At 39.9% G+C, this 18926-nt stretch overlaps 1 protein-coding gene across 8 annotated transcripts in view; it reads left to right on the plus strand.

Annotated features, from left to right (window-relative positions):
* PTPN13 (protein tyrosine phosphatase non-receptor type 13) overlaps positions 1-18926 on the plus strand; it is a 171734-nt gene that overhangs the window by 104691 nt on the left and 48117 nt on the right. For all 8 annotated transcript variants that reach the window (XM_034440431.3, XM_087875106.1, XM_087875107.1 and 5 more), the window contains exons 17-22: positions 2275-2437; positions 8805-9228; positions 10945-11042; positions 13518-13613; positions 15674-15781; positions 16108-16239. In XM_034440431.3, coding sequence (XP_034296322.2) covers positions 2275-2437; positions 8805-9228; positions 10945-11042; positions 13518-13613; positions 15674-15781; positions 16108-16239 — 1021 coding nt within the window. The remainder of the gene's footprint in view (positions 1-2274; positions 2438-8804; positions 9229-10944; positions 11043-13517; positions 13614-15673; positions 15782-16107; positions 16240-18926) is intronic.

Below are 18926 nucleotides of genomic sequence, written 5' to 3' on the forward strand. Positions count from 1 at the left end.
CTCCCTACTCCAGCTGAGTTACCTACGGTATTGAAACAATGGTGTGCCAAAAATAACAAAGAACCAGGATGATACAAGATGCTCCATAGTGGGCAGTAAATATGTTAGTAATAAAAACCAGATGATTCAAACTGTGATGAAGCAGCCCATTTTCAGGAGAGGAGAAATTCTGCCTGGGCTGCTAGCTATTTGGACAGAATATGGTCCCATCTAACACTCTCAAGTCAGTAATGGAGAAAGCACATCATGTGTTCCTTCTAAGATTGTCCCATTTGGGAATGTAGATATCTCGATTTTCTAACGTCAAAAATTCATTGCTCATCCCAGATTTATACATTGGCCTTCTTAATATACTACATTTCTGCATACAGTGAGAAATTCAACAAAATGTTGCAGTAGTGCACTTTAAGAACTTCGGTTTTTCTTGAATCTATAAAACAGAATTGAACTAATATCAAACATACCTTAAAGCAGAGACGTGATCTCTGGAAACATGGTTTAGTATATTTTTTAATAAGTCTGGTGGGCAAAGATTTAAATAGAATAGTTCTTATGTTTTCCTTGATTTACAGCTTCAGGTAACTAATATAAAAACAGTTCTTTAAGGTTCCTTGGAATTTGAATTGTACATCTATAGGTTAAATAAGAAATTTCATGTAGATTTCACTTAAGTACCCTATTTCCCCCAAAATAAGACATCCCCTGATAATAAGCCCAATTGGGCTTTTGAGCGCATGGCAATAAGGCTATAAGGTTCAAAAAATATAAGACAGGTTCTTATTTTTGGGGAAACACAGTAACATTATATATAATTGTTTGTACATGTAATCCTTGAATTATGACCACAATTATGACCAGAATTTCTTCTGTGAAGCCAGTCAGTAGAACTCTTTATTGGCCAAGTGTGATTGGACACACAAGGAATTTGTCTTTGGTGCATATGCTCTCAGTGTACATAAAAAGGCAAGATACACTCGTCAAGAATCATAAGGTACAGCACTTAATGATAGTCATAGGGTACAAATAAGCAATCAAATCATACTAGGAAACAATATCAATATAAATCATAAGGATACAAGCAACAAAGTTACAGTCATGCAGTCATAAGTGGGAGGAGATGGGTGATAGGAACAATGAGAAGACTAATAGTAATAATAATGCAGCTTTAGTGAATAGTTTGACAGTGTTGAGGGGATTATTTGTTTCTCAGAGTGATGGTGTTCGGGAAAAAACTCTTCTTGTGCCTAGTTGTTCTGGTGTGCAGTGCTCTATGGTGTCGTTTTGAGAGTAGGAGTTGAAACAATTTATGTCCAGGATGCGAGGGGTCTGTAAATATTTTCACAGCCCTCTTTTTGACTCGTGCAGTATACATGCAGTATACATACAATTGTTAAGTGAATCACACCCGATCTTATGACTATTTTGCTACAGTTGTTAAGTGAATCACTGCAGTTGTTAAGTAAAACAAGCGGTCATAAACAAACCCAGCTTCGTCCATTGACTTTGCTAGTTGGAAACTGGCTGGGAAGAATACAAATGGCAGTCATGTGAGCCCAGGATGTTTCAATCATCATCAATACATTCTGGTTCCGAAGCGCCCAAATTTTGATCACATGGCCATGGGGATGCAGCAATGGTCCTAAGCATGAGGACCAGTCATAAGTCCTGCTTTACAATGTCATTGCAACTTCAAGCCGTCACTAAACAAGTGGTTATAAGTGGAGGACTGCCTATATGGATAAATCCGTATCAAAAAATATCTACTATTCCTAAACCTACTCTGTACAGAACTATGCTATGTAATTGCAAGTGTTTGTACCTTGTTCTGAATGGTAAAGTGAAGATGATTATCTGTTGCCTAGCAACATCCTTGACAATGCTGACATAGGTGTGTGATGGATTGAATGGTTGGGCTTTCGTAGTGTGGTCTCTTCCGTAGGGAGGTGATCACATTCGATTTGTTCAAATCTGGAAATTGATACGTTTTTGTACTCCAAACAGCTTTGTTTTAGCCCAGGACGACTACTTAAACATTTTCAAAACATCCAAGATACGTATTTTTTACACATTGAGCAAAACATTTAATTCCCTAGGCATGAGTGTACGCAAAGAATTTCATACCTCCGGTTTTTGTGTAATCGGTATTCTCAATACATGCTCAAGCTTGATTGCTTTGTCTCTGCAAAGCAATTTCTTCCATTTGAACAGTGTATCTTCCCCAAGTTGGAAATCGGGTTCTTTTCCCCATTTTATTCCGTATTTGTCATATTGCAGAAAAGAAAGATAACGCTGCAGAACACATTTGATGGTATAAAGCACACGTTCCAGACAGATACAACCAAGACCTGCCAATACTTGTTACAGCTCTGCTCTGCTCAGCACAAATTCCAACTCCAGATGAAAGCCAGGCAAAGCAACCAGGATGCTCAGGAAATCGGTAAGAAACAGCAGCGGTGTACCTGTTACGACTGCAGTTTTCCTGGACATAATTACAGAGATTTAACCTAAGGCAGGGATGTCAAACTCAAGGCCCACGGGCCGGATCCAGCCCACAGGGTATTTAGATCTGGCCTGGAAATAGCAAAGGACCAGCCCACGGTGCCTCAGCTAGGAAAAACGGGGCACGTACCCCCCCTTTTTTTTTTTCATTTTCATTTTATTTAATTTGTATACCGCTCTACTCCCGAAGGACTCAGGGCGGTGAACAGGCACAAGATAAAACACATAGAATACAAAAATTTAAGAGCAGAAGTAAAATCGAATTAAATCAATTTAGCCCAAGACAAACTTAAAACCCCAGGTTAAGAACAAATTAAAATTTACATTAAATTTTACATTAAAAAGAGAATGGGAGAGGTTAGGCCAGACCAGCCTGGTGAAATAAAAAGGTCTTGAGAGCGCGGCGGAAGGTGCGTAGATCCAGGATCCTCCGTATATCCAGGGGGAACTCGTTCCAAATAGTAGGTGCCCCCACAGAGAAGGCTCTCCCCCTGGGGGCTGCCAGCCGACATTGTTTGGCCGACGGCACCCAGAGGAGTCCTTCTCTGTGAGAGCGTACCGACCGGCAGGGTGCTGCAGGAGGCCATCCAGACTGAAAACAGGGCTGGGCACAGGGAGGGCGCATGCTGGGCCCCTGGGCCCCATTTTGGCCAGCAGAGTGCTGCAGGAGGCGTCTGTCCCATCTGTCATCTGTCCCATCTCCCACCCACCCCCGGCCCAGCCCGCAGAGGACAACTATAATGCTGATCCGCCCCTCAAAGAAATCCAGTTTGACACCCCTGACCTACCTAAGGAATTCTGATTGAAGGTTCCAAGTGGGGCAGGAAGCGTTAGGCCTCAGAAGGCCTCTGCCCTCTGCTCCATTTAACAACCCATGTGATTGCTTAACAACCACAATAGGAGGAGCAGGAATTAAAGTCATTAAGTGAGGAAATCACTTGGGACAACTGTCAAGTGTTGAGACTGTAATGGACAGGCTCCATTACGGCTGTAAGTCAAGGACTATATCCTCTCGAGCCGTACATTTTTATCGGAAGAAAGAAATCCAGGCAGTCCTTATTTATTTTATTTATTTATTTTATTTATTTATGTTTGTATGCTGCCCTTCTCCGGAGACTCAGGGCGGCTTACAATGCGTTAAGCAATAGCCTTCATACTTTTGTATATTTTATACAAAGTCAGCTTATTGCCCCCACAAACCGGGTCCTCAATTTACCCACCTTAGAAAGGATGGAAGGCTGAGTCGACCTTGAGCCTGGTGAAAATTGAACTCGCAGTAATTGCAGGCAGCTGGATGTTAAATGCTGCCTTAGTAGGAGGCATTAGCCTCCTACGCCACTCAGGCTCCTTGGCTTAGCAGCCACAATGGAGCCCCAAATTTCTGTTGCTAAGCGAGACAGTTGTTACGGGAGTTTTAACCTATTTTGCGACCTTTCCTGCCACCTTTGTTAAGTGAATCGCTGCGGTTGCTAAGTTGGCAACGGTTGTTAAGTCAATCTGGCTTCCCCGTTGACTTTGCTCGTCAGAAGGTGATTACTTGACCATCATAAATATGAATCAGTTGCTAAGCAGCTGAATTTTGATCATGCGACCATGGGGATGCTGCAGCGGTCGTAAGTGTGAAAAATGGTCATAAGTCACTTTTGTCAGTGCCGTTGTAATCTTGAACAGTCATTAAACGAACTGTTGTAAGTCGAAGGCTATCTATACAGAACAGTATTTTCTGTTGAATTATATATCTAATAGCATTTTGTCTATTATCCGTGGTAGATCAAACAACATACAGTTTACTTGAGAAAATTAATTCAACAAGACAAAAGAAGATTTCATAGGTTCATGATTCAAAAACAAATATTTCCAAAACAAATACTTATAATACAGATCGGTATTTTACTTTGTTCACTCCTATTAGAAATTTATTGAAAGAAATATATCACCTAAAGTAGTTCTAAGTTTTGTTGATATAATCATTTACCCCAAATAAGAGTTCCCTGAATCCCCTCACTTATTCACATGTTCAAAGGGTGAAGTGATTTAAATTAGATGAAAAGAGATTAAATTGAGTGCTATTTCCCTTTCATCTTCAGATTAACAACATGCTGAAATAGTGATCTGTTTCTGAACATATATTGCATTTTTCCCCCCCTTCCTCACTGAATAATACGAAGTGACATCCATGGACTCTCTAGGTGGTCTAACCATTAACCAGACTAGACCTGCTGAACTTGAGAACAACCACTGTAAAACAAACCTTGCCTAAATCAAACTGCCTACAGTCAAACTGTTGCTACATCTAATCCAATATTGTCAATCAACTGTCAGCAGCTTTGCAGAGCCTCAGGCTAGGATCTTTCCCCACTGTGCTATCAGGAAATGCTAGGCAGCGAATGTGAGACTTGAATCATACAAGGCATCTTCTCGGTTCTCATTTGAGTTGTAAGACTTATTCTTAAAATATGCACGGCATATTTCTGGGAGGTAGACACTTGCGAAACCAAAATTGCTTGACATAGCAATGTCTGGCATGGTTGTTAAAAGATTACGGGAGCTGAAGCCCAACATTTCTGGATAGTATCTATTGGGAAAGTAGCTCTAGTCCCCGAAGACCAGGTGAAGTAATGACTCAGTAGCTGCTGGATCAAACCTGCTTTTATCTGAATCTAGAACCCAACTAACATGTGACATTTTGTACCTGAAAAATATCAGTATTCAGTGACCTCGATATAGATAACTCTTGGTGTTCACCCATCACTAACTGTTGGCACATATTGGTAGAGTACATATACATTAGAGTAGAGTAGAGTAGAGTAGAGTAGAGTAGAGTAGAGTAGAGTAGGAAGGAAGGAAGGAAGGAAGGAAGAAAGGAAGGAAGGAAGGAAGGAAGGAAGGAAGGAAGGAAGGAAGGAAGGAAGGAAGGAAGGAAGGAAGGAAGGAAGGAAGGGAGATTACAATGAGAGTGAGTGAGGGTCTCAGGGAAGTCCTGCCTTAGCACTTGGCCACCACAGGTGCCACCAACACGAGTCCCATGCCACACCCACCATGGTCACACACATACCGACCACACCCCATGCCCCGCCCCCATCCCTCCAAGGTCAAACACAATCCTTATGTAGCCCTCAAGGAAATCGAGTTTGACACACATGACATAGTCTAAGCGGTTTACAGAGTCAGCCTATTGCCCCCAACAATCTGGGTCCTCATTTTACTAACCTTGGAAGGATGGAAGGCTGAGTCAACCTTGAGCCTGGTCTAGATTGAACTCCTGGCAATAGTTAGTTTGCAATACTGCATTCTAACCACTGCACCACCACAGCTCTCACTGCACCACCACGGACATCAGAGGTGGGTTTCAGCAGGTTCTGACCAGTTCTGGAGAATCAATAGCGGAAATTTTGAGTAATTCGGAGAACCGGTAGTAAAAATTCTGACTGGCCCCCACCCCCATCTATTCTCTGCCTCCCAAGTCCCAGCTGATGGGGAGGAAATGGGGATTTTGCAGTAACCTTCCCCTGGATTGGGGAGGGAATGGAGATTTTACAGTATCCTTCCCCTGCCACACCCACCAAGCCACACCCACAGAACTGGTAGTAAAAAATTTTGAAATCCACAACTGCCCTGTGTGCCACCTCTGGCACGCGTGCCATAGGTTCACCATCACGGTTATAGGTGTTGCTGGCTCTATTGCAGTGCCAGCTGAGGACAATTTCTCATTACTGATTCCTCCTTTGGCCCTTCTCTATCTCCTATCTAGATGAATAGATTTCAGGAAGAGCCTTGGTAGTACAGGGGTTTAAGGCACCCTGTTATTAAGCTTATTAAGACCAGCTGCCTGCAATTACCGGTAGTAAAAATTCTGACTGGCCCCCACCCCCATCTATTCTCTGCCTCCCAAGTCCCAGCTGATGGGGAGGAAATGGGGATTTTGCAGTAACCTTCCCCTGGATTGGGGAGGGAATGGAGATTTTACAGTATCCTTCCCCTGCCACGCCCACCAAGCCACGCCTACAGAACCGATAGTAAAAAAATTTGAAGCCCACCACTGACTGACTTGATATGGACATGAACAAGCAGCTTCGAGGAGGCGATGATGGTTTATTTTTAATGTAGCTTTTTATTAGAAGAATTGTGGTATAGCGCTGGGCAGTGAGATTAGAAAGCAGAGAATCATTTTTGAAATAGTGTCGAAAACTTGTAAACATTAGCTGAAGATTAAGTGTTACTAGAAGGCCTTTTTAAAAAATCAGACATGTTCCAGCTAGATAAAAGAGAGAAGTTATAAATATGAGCCTTTAAAGAGCCTTGCAACTTGATCCTATGTGTCGGCTCTGGAATTTTGGCTTTAGCCAAGTACTGCTTACTCTAAAATGTACTGTGCCATAAACTGTATTAATGTGTTTTTCAACGCAGACCGTTGTTCAGCCCAATTTGAGGCAGGAGTTGCAGGAGTTAGATTGCTGAAAATATATCAGATTTGTGAAATCTTTTGATTAACAGTTGTTACTTTAGCAGCATTGGCAAGCCATTTTTGTGACGCTTCCCATCATCGTTTCTGGAACCTGAAAAATGATAGCCTTTCACTTTATAAGCTGTCAAAGGATTTAAGAAAGATACTAAAATGCATGGTATTTTCATTCGAGTTATTCTTTTTATTTAAAATAATATTCCACAATGCTTTCAACGGTGACAGAACCTCTAATGTACTGCATTCACAGGAAAAGTTGGGAAACATTCAGAGATGTATTTGCCTTGAAAATAGCCCAGTCAAACACTAGCACAGGATATTTTGTATTATTTCATTTTGTATTACATCACAAACTATTTTATGATTATGTTTACGTCATAAAATGTGTCGTTAAAAATTGCCAAATTTCAATTCTATGAGAATCATGGGTCCCAGAGTTTGGACACATACTTTAAATAAGGTACATTTGAAGTACCTTGGTTTAAAAATAGTTGCCCACTTCACCACTAAAGGTATACGGGAACCAGAGTTTAGTAGTATATAGATTTGCCAAGAACGAAATTAGTAGCTAGTCTTTACAGTTCTAAGCATGCTTTTCAAAGTATATATTTAGTATCTTATTTGTTTATTACGTGTATACAGGTACGACCACAATTGAGTCCAAAATTTCTGTTGCTACGTGAGATAATCGTTAAGTGAGTTTTGTCCCATTTTACGACCTTTCTTGCCACATTTGTTAAGTGAATCACTGCAGTTGTTAAGATGGCAGCAGAGTCGGACAGTGAGGAGGCTGGGGAGGACCATGGGTCAGTTCTGGAGGCTGGGGAAAGCTCGGATGAGGGCTCTGCGTCGGAAGCAGAGAAAGGGCCATCTGGGAGGTATGTGCTGCCTCCGGAGCCTCCAGAGTTGGACCTCAGCAAGACAGAGGAACAGGGGGAGCCTGTTCCCAGTGCATGTGCAGAGCTGCCAGAAGGTAAAATAAAAGGGACGACTCAGCTAAAACAAAAGGGACGACTCAGCTAAAACAAAAGGGATGACTCAGGAGTAGGGCTGGGAGATGATTGGCCCCTCCCATAAGACTTAAAAGAGGAGCAAAGGCACGTGGGCCTTTGCAGGAAGCAACGTTTGTTCATTCGGTTCATCTTAAAGTCTGAAGCTCTGTTTGATTCTGGACTCCCTGTGGCTTTGCCAGTTAGGTCTTTGGCAGCGTGTCAAGGGAGATAAAGGAAGGTGATTATCCCAAAGGACTCTTTACAACTAATTGCGACTCATCTGTGAATGAACAGAATTCACAGCTGTTGTAATAAAAGAGGTTTTTGGGACTACTCATGTGTTTTAATGACTCAGGAAGCCTAGGTCAGAACAGTAATATTATAAATTTAGTATAATATTATACTAAAATATGGTGTATATTATTAGCAGAGCTCTCTCTCTCTCTCTCTCTTTCTCTTTTGCATGTATTGTTGTTTAGTGTGTTGTGGACAAGCATTGAAGATCTGTGAAGGGCTGGGTTTTGGTTGCTATCTAGATCTCTTCTGATTTGACAGATACTTCATTTGTTTTATCTACGGCATGCAAAAACCAATTCCATCTCAGCGCCTTCCGCCATGCCCTTAAAACCCACTTTTTCCAGCAAGCCGGGCTGGCTTAAAAAGAAATTTTTAAATGTTTTAATTGGTTTGTGATTTTTAATTTTGGGGCCAAATTTATATATATTTTAATTGTTTTTTAATATTTGTATTTCATGTTCTTAATTCTGGCTGTACACCGCCCTGAGTCCTTAGGGAGAAGGGCGGTATATAAATTGGAAATAAAATAAAATAAAAAATAAATCTCCTTGCAGAAAGAGCTTCCCTTCGGAGTCTCAGCCTCCATCCAGACTCCGTGAAAGGATTTAACATGGGACGTGCCATCAGTACCAACAGCCTGGCCAGCAGCACGTTAAACAGGCTTGCCGTCCGGCCGTCGACAGTACAAGCGGAGATTCTCAAGAGACTCTCCTATTCGGAATTGTCCCTTTTCCAGCCTGCCCAAGGCTATTCCCGAGACAAAAACGAGAAGACGTCGTGGGAGGAAAGGCCCAAAATTATGAGCAAATCTTTCCATGACTTGACCCAGAGTCAGGTGTTGGTCAGCCCCCTTCGGAAAAATTTTGTCACCCCTGGGAATTCCTCATCACGCAAAATGGAGGAATTGATGGAGAAGATCTTTCAAGCCGCGCCAAAATCTGATCCCGAATCAGTGGTTGGAGGAGCAAAACTCAACAAGTAAGAATGTTTCTTAGGGATGGATTTTAACATGGCCGTCTTCACGGTAGTTGCTGAAAAAGTCCATTCTGCAGAGGATATAAAGATGGCTGCTCCTAGATGTAGTATGCATAGTTTTGAGCTTTGTGGTAGAATTTCAAGCATTATTTTTACTTTGGTGTGATTTTAGACTCCTTTGCTTAATATAAATTAGTAGTTGTGATATAATTTAAGAATTTGATTAAATATAGGCTATAATAGCAATAGCATTTAGACTTATATAGAGCTCCACAGTGTTTTACAGCCTTCTCTAAGCGGTTTACAGAGTCAGCCCATTGCCCACAACAATCTGGGTCCTCATTTTACCCACCTCAGTACGATGGAAGGCTGAGTCAACATGGAATTAATATGATATATTCTTTTACAAATGTATTTTAACTCTGTCCTAAATTTCATTTGTCTATTATCTACACCAGGGGTGGGCAACTGTGGCCCTTTTACAACCTGTGGACTTCAACTTCCAGAATTCCTGAGACAGCCAAGCTGGCTCAGGAATTCTGGGAGTTGATGTCCACAGGTCATAAAGGGGCCATATTTGCCCACCCCGATCTACACTGGTCTTCGACCGCAATAAATCAAACTGAATTGAATCGATTCCAAGGGAATATCTGGGGGAAATAAATGATATGTGAGAAGAATTTCCTTGTAAAATACAGGTAGTCCTCGACTTACGACCACAATTGAGGCCAAAATTTCTGTTGCTAAGTGAGACAGTTGTTAAGTGAATTTTGCCCCATTTTATGTCCTTTCTTGCCACAGTTGTAAAATCAATCATTGCGGTTGTTAAATTAATAACATGTTACGGGAATCTGGCTTCCCCATTGACTTTGCTTGTCAGAAGGTCACAAAGAGGGACCACATGACCCCGGGACACTGCAACCGTCATAAAAATGAATCAGTTGCCAAGCATCTGAATTTTGATGACTTGACCATCAGCTTGCTGCAACAGTTGTAAGTGTGAACAGTCACTTTTTTCAGTGTAACTTTGAATGGTCACTAAATGAACTGTTGTAAATCGAGGACAATCTGTACTAGCAATGGAACCATGGTAAACATTTTTGAGGAGCCTCTCCTTGTGGAAGCAGTAGTATTTGAATATATTGTGTTTTAATGAGAAATTAATATAGATACTTTTTTTTAGGAAGGACAATTAACTGCAGATATTAAATACTTCTTTTATAGGTATAAAAGCAGGAGTCTGTATTAAGCAGCTGGTATTGTTAGGCCAAAGGCTAAGAAAGTTTCCTTTTTAGATTCATTTTTTAGTCGTAAGTAAGACGTTAAGCACTTCTGCAGCAGTATAAAACCACCCATTTGTGGCTGAAATGTAGAAACAGGAGCCACTGTGGGAAAGCAAGAACTGCATTCATATACATTGCAGAATTCATTTTCATTCCACCATACTAAAAACTTTTTTTGTGTGTGACTGCCTTTCGTATTATTTTTTCCATGTGCTTTACTTCCACGCACATAAAATGAACTTATCCACATTTCACAGATCTCTGCCAGCATGTTCTTTGGTGTGAGGTATGCATTTTTATGCCAGTTTTCTGTTTTGTGTACCATATCTTATCTTGTATCTTTGTTTTATTACATTTTCCTTTGTCCTCTTCTGCTTTCTATTTTCCTCACTGGTTTTTTTTTCTCCCTCCCCTGTTTCTTCAACCATTTTTTTAGTTCACATTCCCATGCAGGTTTAAATGCCAGTCTAGAAAGAAAGAAAAATGAATTTGACTCTTCATCCGCAGAAGATGCAGGCCAAGCCTTTGTAATAGGTCAGCATTGTTTCCTTGAGTCCAATGGTACTGTACAATTGAGAATCTTAAATGAGTTTCTAGATGGCTATTAATATCTGACATACTGTACGTTGTGAATTTATTCTGAGCTATTCGGGAGAATGCTAATATTATTTAATGCTTTGTATGCTCATTATTATTTTTTTGAACCAATGTTAATTTATTCTTTTGCCCACCTCAAGAAAAAGTAACCAATGAGAGACGGTTAAAAGTATAAATAAAAGTATCACAGCTCATCATCATCATAGGGGTCGCAGTGACTCAGTGGCTAAGACGCTGAGCTTGTCGATCGAAAGGTCGGCAGTTCAGTGGTTTGAATCCCTAGTGCCGCATAATGGGGTGAGCTCCCATTACTTGTCCCAGCTTCTGCCAACCTAGCAGTTCGAAAGCATGTAAAAAAATGCAAATAGAAAAATAAGGACCACCTTTGGTGGGAAGGTAACAGCGTTCCATGCGCCTTTGGCCGTTTAGTCATTCCGGCCACATGACGTCTTCGGACAGCGCTGGCTCTTTGGGTTTGAAACGGAGATGAGCACTGCCCCCTAGAGTCCGGAATGACTAGCATATATGTGCAAAAGGAACCTTTACCTATGCTCCTTCTTTTTTTTTGAACTAATGTTAATTTATTCTTTTGCCCACCTCAAGAAAAAGTAACCAATGAGAGACCGTTAAAAGTATAAATATCACAGCTCTTTCTTACCAAAAAAAAAAAAAAGACAACAAAGTGACAAATTTATGACAGTGGCAATATTTGTGGTCTTATATTTTAGCTCCATAGATAAGCTGAATTGTTTATTCCCTTAGCTTCTCTTTGCTACAATAAGAATGACGTCTCCAGTTTGCTCATAGGGCTGTTGTAAAAGATGAAAAGATGATATAGACATAGATATAAAAATAGAAGGGGATATTAAACACCCTTCCGTATCACTGTTAATTACAGAGAACCCTGAAGTACTTCAATAAATCTTAAATAATATTTCAGAATAAACATGGAGTAAAATAAAATCCATGAGAAGGAAGGACTCACTGGAGAAGAGCCTAATGCTGGGAAAGATTGAGGGCAAAAGAAAAAGGGGACGATAGAGAACGAGGTGGCTGGATGGAGTCACTGAAGCATTCGGCATGAGCTTAAATGGACTCCAGAGGATGGTAGAGGACAGGAAGGCCTGGAGGAATGTTGTCCATGAGGTCGCGATGGGTTGGACACGACTTCACAACCAACAACAACAACAACAAAATAAAATCCAGAATATATGTACAAAAAGTCAGTTGATAGGAAAAATTGATGGCTGCGGAAGGACAAAATGAAACATTTTAAAGGTGTCTAAAAACTTGTTTGAGATGGGTAGTTATTGCACCAGATAGAAGAAACCATGGAGAAAGCTTTAGTTCTAGATCTTGATGAAACCAGTTCTAAATCTTGAGGAAAGCATTCTAACTAAAGATTAACATTGTACCTCTAGCTATTTAAGAGCAGCCTGCTGCTTTGCATACATGCAAAAAAAAAAATCCCCATCATTCTTTGTTCCTAGTACCAAATGCCATAATTTCTTAAGGTAATGGGACTTCTCCTACCCATCAAGAGTGCTCTTGAATATGACAACATTCAGAAGTGTCTTGGGTTTCTGCAGGGAAGCCAAGGGGTTCAAATTGTAAAACAGGCACCATAACACAAACTGCTTAGTTGTTGTTGTGTTGTTGTTTTTGTACTGAAGTTGTAACCTAGCACCCAAGAACTGTTGATAAGGATCAGAGTTGGTATCATGAGGTTATGAAATGTTCTGTCATTTTCTTGCTCTAGACATCTCTGAGAAATGAGTTGTCCTAAGAGTGAGTTCTGCCCACCTACCCATATAAGTACCGTGTTTCCCTGAAAATAAGACCCAGTCTTATATTTTTTTGAACCCTGAAATAAGCCCTTGGCCTTATTGCCATGCGCTCAAAAGCCTGATTGGGCTTATTATCAGGGGATGTCTTATTTTGAGGGAAACAGGGTAGTACAGTGACAATTACATTGATTCAGTTAAAAAAGCAGGCAAAAAACAGAATTGTCCCTCTTTTGACATGCTCCCAACCCTAAAATGGGAAACACTACAAAAATATAAAATAAGAGTGTTCAAGTTTTTAAGTTTCCATGTATTGCAGTCAAGCTTGCATTCATTTTGCATGCTGTGTCCTGGATAAGAATGACTCAATTTCCTAAATGTTCATTACTTTCCTAATATTTCATGTAGAAAGAAGATATTTAATTTCTAAAACTCCATTCTAAAAATGTAAGTGTAGTGTTCAGGCTTATCATGAATTCTTTTTGAATCTTTGGAAGAGTCAGATTTAATTATACAATATAATGAAATGAAGCTTGATTTCTATTGACTTACATGCTAAGAAATAACATTTGTCTCATATTTCGGCATTATTTTTTTTAAAAAAATGTGTTGTTGCTTTGGTCCGCAGATGGTCTCCAAACAGAGAAGAATATACCGGTAGTGTCTTTACCAGAAAGGGAGATCAACTTGATCAATTTGAAAAAAGATGAAAAATATGGCTTAGGTAAGTAGATGTTACTTTAAGAATTACATAAAAATGCAGAAATCAAAAGAGCAAGTGGATTACACAGTGTATTGAAAGGAGGTTTTCACTGTCAGAACTGTCCCTGAGATTTGAGTCATTAATACAAACTTATTCTTGTGATGAGACAAAAGATATTTTTTTTCCTTTCAAAAGAAGTTGATGTTTATGTATAGTAGGTATGTAATCTGCCCAATCTGACTGACTCTGGATGGTGTGCACAAGGAAACTGAGACAAAATCATCTTGATAAATAAAAAATGCAGTAACAATATCATTAGAATTATAGTACACTACTTCAAAATTAGTACAAATTAAAAAGCACTTATGAATTGGGCTGGGAGCATTCTAGCAATCAGCGAAGCAAACTCAAAGTAGATTGAAATATCCATAATATCCAGTTTGCCCAAATAGCTGCATTTTGTTTCTTTGTTTATTCAGATGTATTTCCCATCACATCGTAAACAGTGTCTCGGTAGCTCATTAAAAAACCAATAACATCCCAAATGATAAAAAAATACTCTACATACAGACCCAAAAAAGGGGACGCGGTGGCTAAGACACTGAGCTTGTCGATTGAAAGGTTGGCAGTCCAGCGGTTCTAATCCCTAGTGCCGTGTAATGGGGTGAGCTCCTGTTATTTGTCCCAGCTTCTGCCAACCTAGCAGTTCGAAAGCACGTAAAAAATGCAAGTAGAAAAATAGGGACCGCCTTTGGAAGGTAACAACGTTCCGTGCGCCTTTGGTGTTTAGTCATGTTGGCCACATGACCACGGAGTCGTCTTCGGACAGCGCTGGCTCTTCGGCTTTGAAACAGAGATAAGCACTGCCCCCTAGAGTTGGAAACAATTAGCACATATGTGCAAGGGGAACCTTTACTTTATCTTTACAGACCCAAAAAAATACATCAATACCCAAACACCATCCAGAAAATGTCCATCTTCAGCTGCTTCCAGAAGGCCAATAATGTTGGAGTTAATTAACACCCCCATGAGAGGTCCATTTCAGAGGTCCAGCCCTAATATGGAAAAATGGTGCACCCAGGCTTCACTTTTGCTTCGATCACACAGTCAGAGCAATAGGATTGAGTCCAGTGCAGAGATATAGTTGTACATTTTGTAACAGCTAAAGCTTCCAAGTCGTCTTCAAGAGCATGTTGCAGTAGCCTAGTCATCAAATTACAATTTTTGTTCTTTTCATTGAGAAATTTGAAAATTGTGTTATTCCGATTTTCCCCAATCAGAGCTCTTTCCTACTGTTGTGAATTATAATTTCTATAATCTCAGGCATCTGAATTTTGATAAAGGATATTGAGAGTTATGCTCTAAAAATAATCTGGATTAGGAGTGGCTGTTTGTGTCATGTTTTCAACAGTAAAGCAGTGATGATTGGCTTGTACCCAACACAAAAATCTCAAATGTATTTTGCAATTGGAATTTCTGTTTGGCCTTTAATGATCAAAAACTTCAATAAACATGTCTAATAGCTGGTATAAGTAATACTTGAACAGTCCAGTACTACATAGAAAGGTGATGTCTCAGATAATTTCCTCTGTTCTTTCAATCATTATCCAAACAAGTCCTAAATTATTCTTAGGTACCACCTGATAGTGGTTGTTGTTATATTTGGTGTTAGTAGTTTCCACAGTTCTGTGTTGTACAAAGAGCTAATATGTAACAAACCCAGCAATCCAGAGCCAATAAAATTAGAATCCAGATGTTTCAGTCTAGACATTCCCCCAGTGTGGTGTCTTCCAAATGTGCTTTGAATGCATCTTTCTAAAATTCTTGGCCCAAATGTGGACTATGTAGTCTCTGGGTAACTGAAGAATTCTACATTGGGGGAGGCAACTAAGAGATCAACATTGGCCACTCATACGAGAATTCCCTGCTAGGACAATTCAACTGTGATCCATTTTAGTCTTAAGGTATTTGTGGGCAATGTTTTACCCAGAAAAATATCCTGACAAAACACCAGTAATAAATCAGTAAACAATTGGTTTGTAAAATATTGCTATGATTAACCAAAAGGTTATTTTTAACAGGATTTGAGATAACTGGTGGGGAGAAGACTGGAAAATTTGATCTTGGGATTTTTATCCATTCAGTCACCCCTGGAGGACCAGCTGATTTGCAAGGATCTTTAAAACCAGGTGGGAATTGATTGCACCCTTTGATTCTTCTTTTAAAATCAAGACAGAAGGATAAAATCTGCATAGGTTTAATGTTTTAATATATTTTAATTATTTTTCTATTTGTTTTATAACCTGTCACCCAGAGTTGCCTTATAGGGGAGATGGGTGGCATAAAAAGTAGATGGATAGATTTTGCTGCTCTGGTTTAATAACATTTATGCTTGGAAGAAAGTTTCCTTGAACAATGCAATGAATGGTAAACTTTGGAAACATCAGTAGAGGATAGTACATTTTAGAAACATCTGTTCTGGATTGTTAATTTCTGATTTAATCCATCTACGTAGGAGATCGTCTGATTTCAGTAAACAATGTGAGTTTGGAAGGGGTCAGCCATCCTGCAGCTTTAGAAATTATTGAGCGTGCTCCAGAAAATGTGACCCTAGTCGTTTCTCAACCTAAGGATGGATCGATTAAAGGTATTTCCCAAAATAAAACTTTTTTCCAGGTTAACAATTCATATATAGCAACCTGCAATTCTTTCTGTTCTATTCAGTATTTTGATTTTTCCAGACGCTTTTCTGTACAAGAGTGCTTAAATAAGCCACTAATAGCACTGTGCAGAGCTTTAGCTTAGAAAAAATAGTGCAGGAACATAGCACCTACCTGTTCAGATAGTCCTTGAGCAAGGGTAGCATTTGTTACTACCAGTTCTGTGGGCGTGGCTTGGTGGTAGGGGTGGGTAATGTGCCTGGGTGGGCGTGGCCAGCTTTTTTTAAAAAAAACTTTTCAAAGCATTTTTTCTAATGCTTTGAAAAGCCTCTCTGCCCATCAGGGAACTCAGCTGGGATCGTCAGAGACTTTTCAAAGCATTTTTTTTACCACCTCTTCAGCCAAGAGGTTGCAGAAAAAAATGCTTTGAAAAGCCTCTGATGATCCCAGCTGAGCCACGCGATCATCAGAGGCCTTTTTTTTTTTAACTTTTAAAAGCATTTTTTCATCAGAAGAGGTTGTAGAAAAAGTGCTTTGAAAAGTAAAAAAAAAAAAAGGCCTCTGATGATCGTGCGACTCAGCTGGGCATGGGGGGGTGGGCCGCAGGGATTTTTGCTACCAGTTCTCCGAACCACCTGCCGCCATCGCGGTCCGAACCAGGAGCATTTCACCCCTGTCCTTGAGTTACCCAGTGTAAGATGGGCAGCTAATAAATTTGATAATAAAATAAAATAAATAACCATAGTGTAGCCTGATTTTTATGATTTTTTGGTGGTGGTCGTTAAATGAATTCAGCATTCATAAGTGAGAATGCCACAGTCATCAATGAGAATGCTGCGGTTGTTAAGTGAACCCAGTGTTCATTGTGGCACAAATTTGCCAAATACTGGAAGTAAGTGCCAATTTTCGACAAACCTGTCATAAGCTGCAGTCATATGATACTGAGCACCCAAAATGTCTGACCATCAGAACGTCAGATCCAGGTTGTAAGTTCCCTTTTTCAGGTAGGTCAGTCACTAAATGACCAGTTGTAAATTGAGAACTCCAAAAGCAGCTACCTCTTGATAAGGTTGTCCTCCACAGCTATTAACAATTGCAGGAAAAGACAAACTTGCTTTAAGGAATTTCAGGCAAGTGTAATATTTGTACCCCCATCTGTCCTGAAGTCCCTTTTTCTGTTCAAAAGCACTGCACAGTCTTTGTTATCATTTCTATAAGTAGCCCCTTAGCTATAGGTTCTACCGTACAAATCTTGCCAATTAACAAGTGACATAATCAACTGATAAAATTGGTTTCTGGTGGAAAAAGGGGGGGGGGTGGGGAGAGCAAGAGAATTCTGAAAGGATAGCGATGGGATGACCAACTTCTTTCAAGGCGATTGAATCATTCTGTGGTTGTTGTTTTTCTTTGTATATCCAAACAATTGAATTCAGCTCTAGGCTCAGATAACTGGGGTAAACTTGTGGAATTGCCAAGGCAGATTATGATCATTTGAAACAGACAATAAAATTCAAAATAGAAGAATGGAGCTAATGAAAGTTGAAAAACAAAGACTTAGAACTACAGCAGCCAAAAACGTCATATCAAGACAAAAGAGACAAGATGAAACAAATTTTTTTTCATAGCCAGCTGAAATGCCATTAAGGGAAGAGTCCCATGGGCTTTCCAAGCATGAGAGACCTCTGTAGACTTGGTGTAAGATTAATCCCCAAATTCTCTGAGTTTCCAAATTTGTGGGGAATTCTAATTTATATTTGTTTTCAGGCTTATAAATTCTCTTATTGACCTTTCCTTTTAGAATGAGCATTTTGGACTCAAAAACTGAAGCGTGGGTGGAATTTATTTGGCTGATTCAGAGATATGTGCAAATATATACATTTTTATTTCATATAGTCAGTCCCTTATGGTCATGCAAGATAAAATTTTCCTGGATTAGTTATTACAGTGTATCAAGAAATAATGGCTAGCAGGACCAGAGGAAAAACTTAAACCAACCCAAGTCATGATTAGGATCTTCTATTACTAATATCCATAGTTCCCTAGCCTAGTTAGACTAAAACAGAGAGCTTTGGTTAAAAATTCCAGGAAATAATAATAATAATAACTTTATTGTCATTGTACGTGTATACACAGTTTACCCATACAACGAAATTCACTTAACACACAAAGACCAGGTCCAACACACATAACAATCCCCAAACACACTCCCACCCACCACAAATTCCCCACTCCTAAACCACCCAAACATCCACACAACAGACCAAGTAATGCTGTCCAACAGCTCACTGATGGTGGCCCTTTAATTCATTGTTGAGTGCAATTATAGCTCTGGGATAAAAACTATTCAGAAAACATGTGATCCAGGTTTTAATTGTTCTGTATCTTCTGCCAGAAGGCAACAATCCAAAAAGATTGCAAGCAGGATGGGAAGAGTCTCTGAAAATGTTATGCAACTTCCTCAAACAGCAAGATTCGAAGATGTCATCCAGGGCTGGTAGCTGGAGGCCGATGATATTCTGGACAGTTTTAATGATAAATAATAATAAATCCTAGAATAACAAGATGTAGAGAAGGAAACCAATATATTGGCTGGGGAATTCTGGGAGTCAAAGTCCGCCCATCTTAAAAGTTGCTGACGTTAAGAAATACTGATCTTTGTCACATCTCTGCCTTT

The sequence above is a fragment of the Pantherophis guttatus genome, chromosome 8 (genome assembly GCF_059756535.1).
Source record: "Pantherophis guttatus breed Tessera chromosome 8, ASM5975653v1, whole genome shotgun sequence".
NCBI lineage: Eukaryota > Metazoa > Chordata > Lepidosauria > Squamata > Colubridae > Pantherophis > Pantherophis guttatus.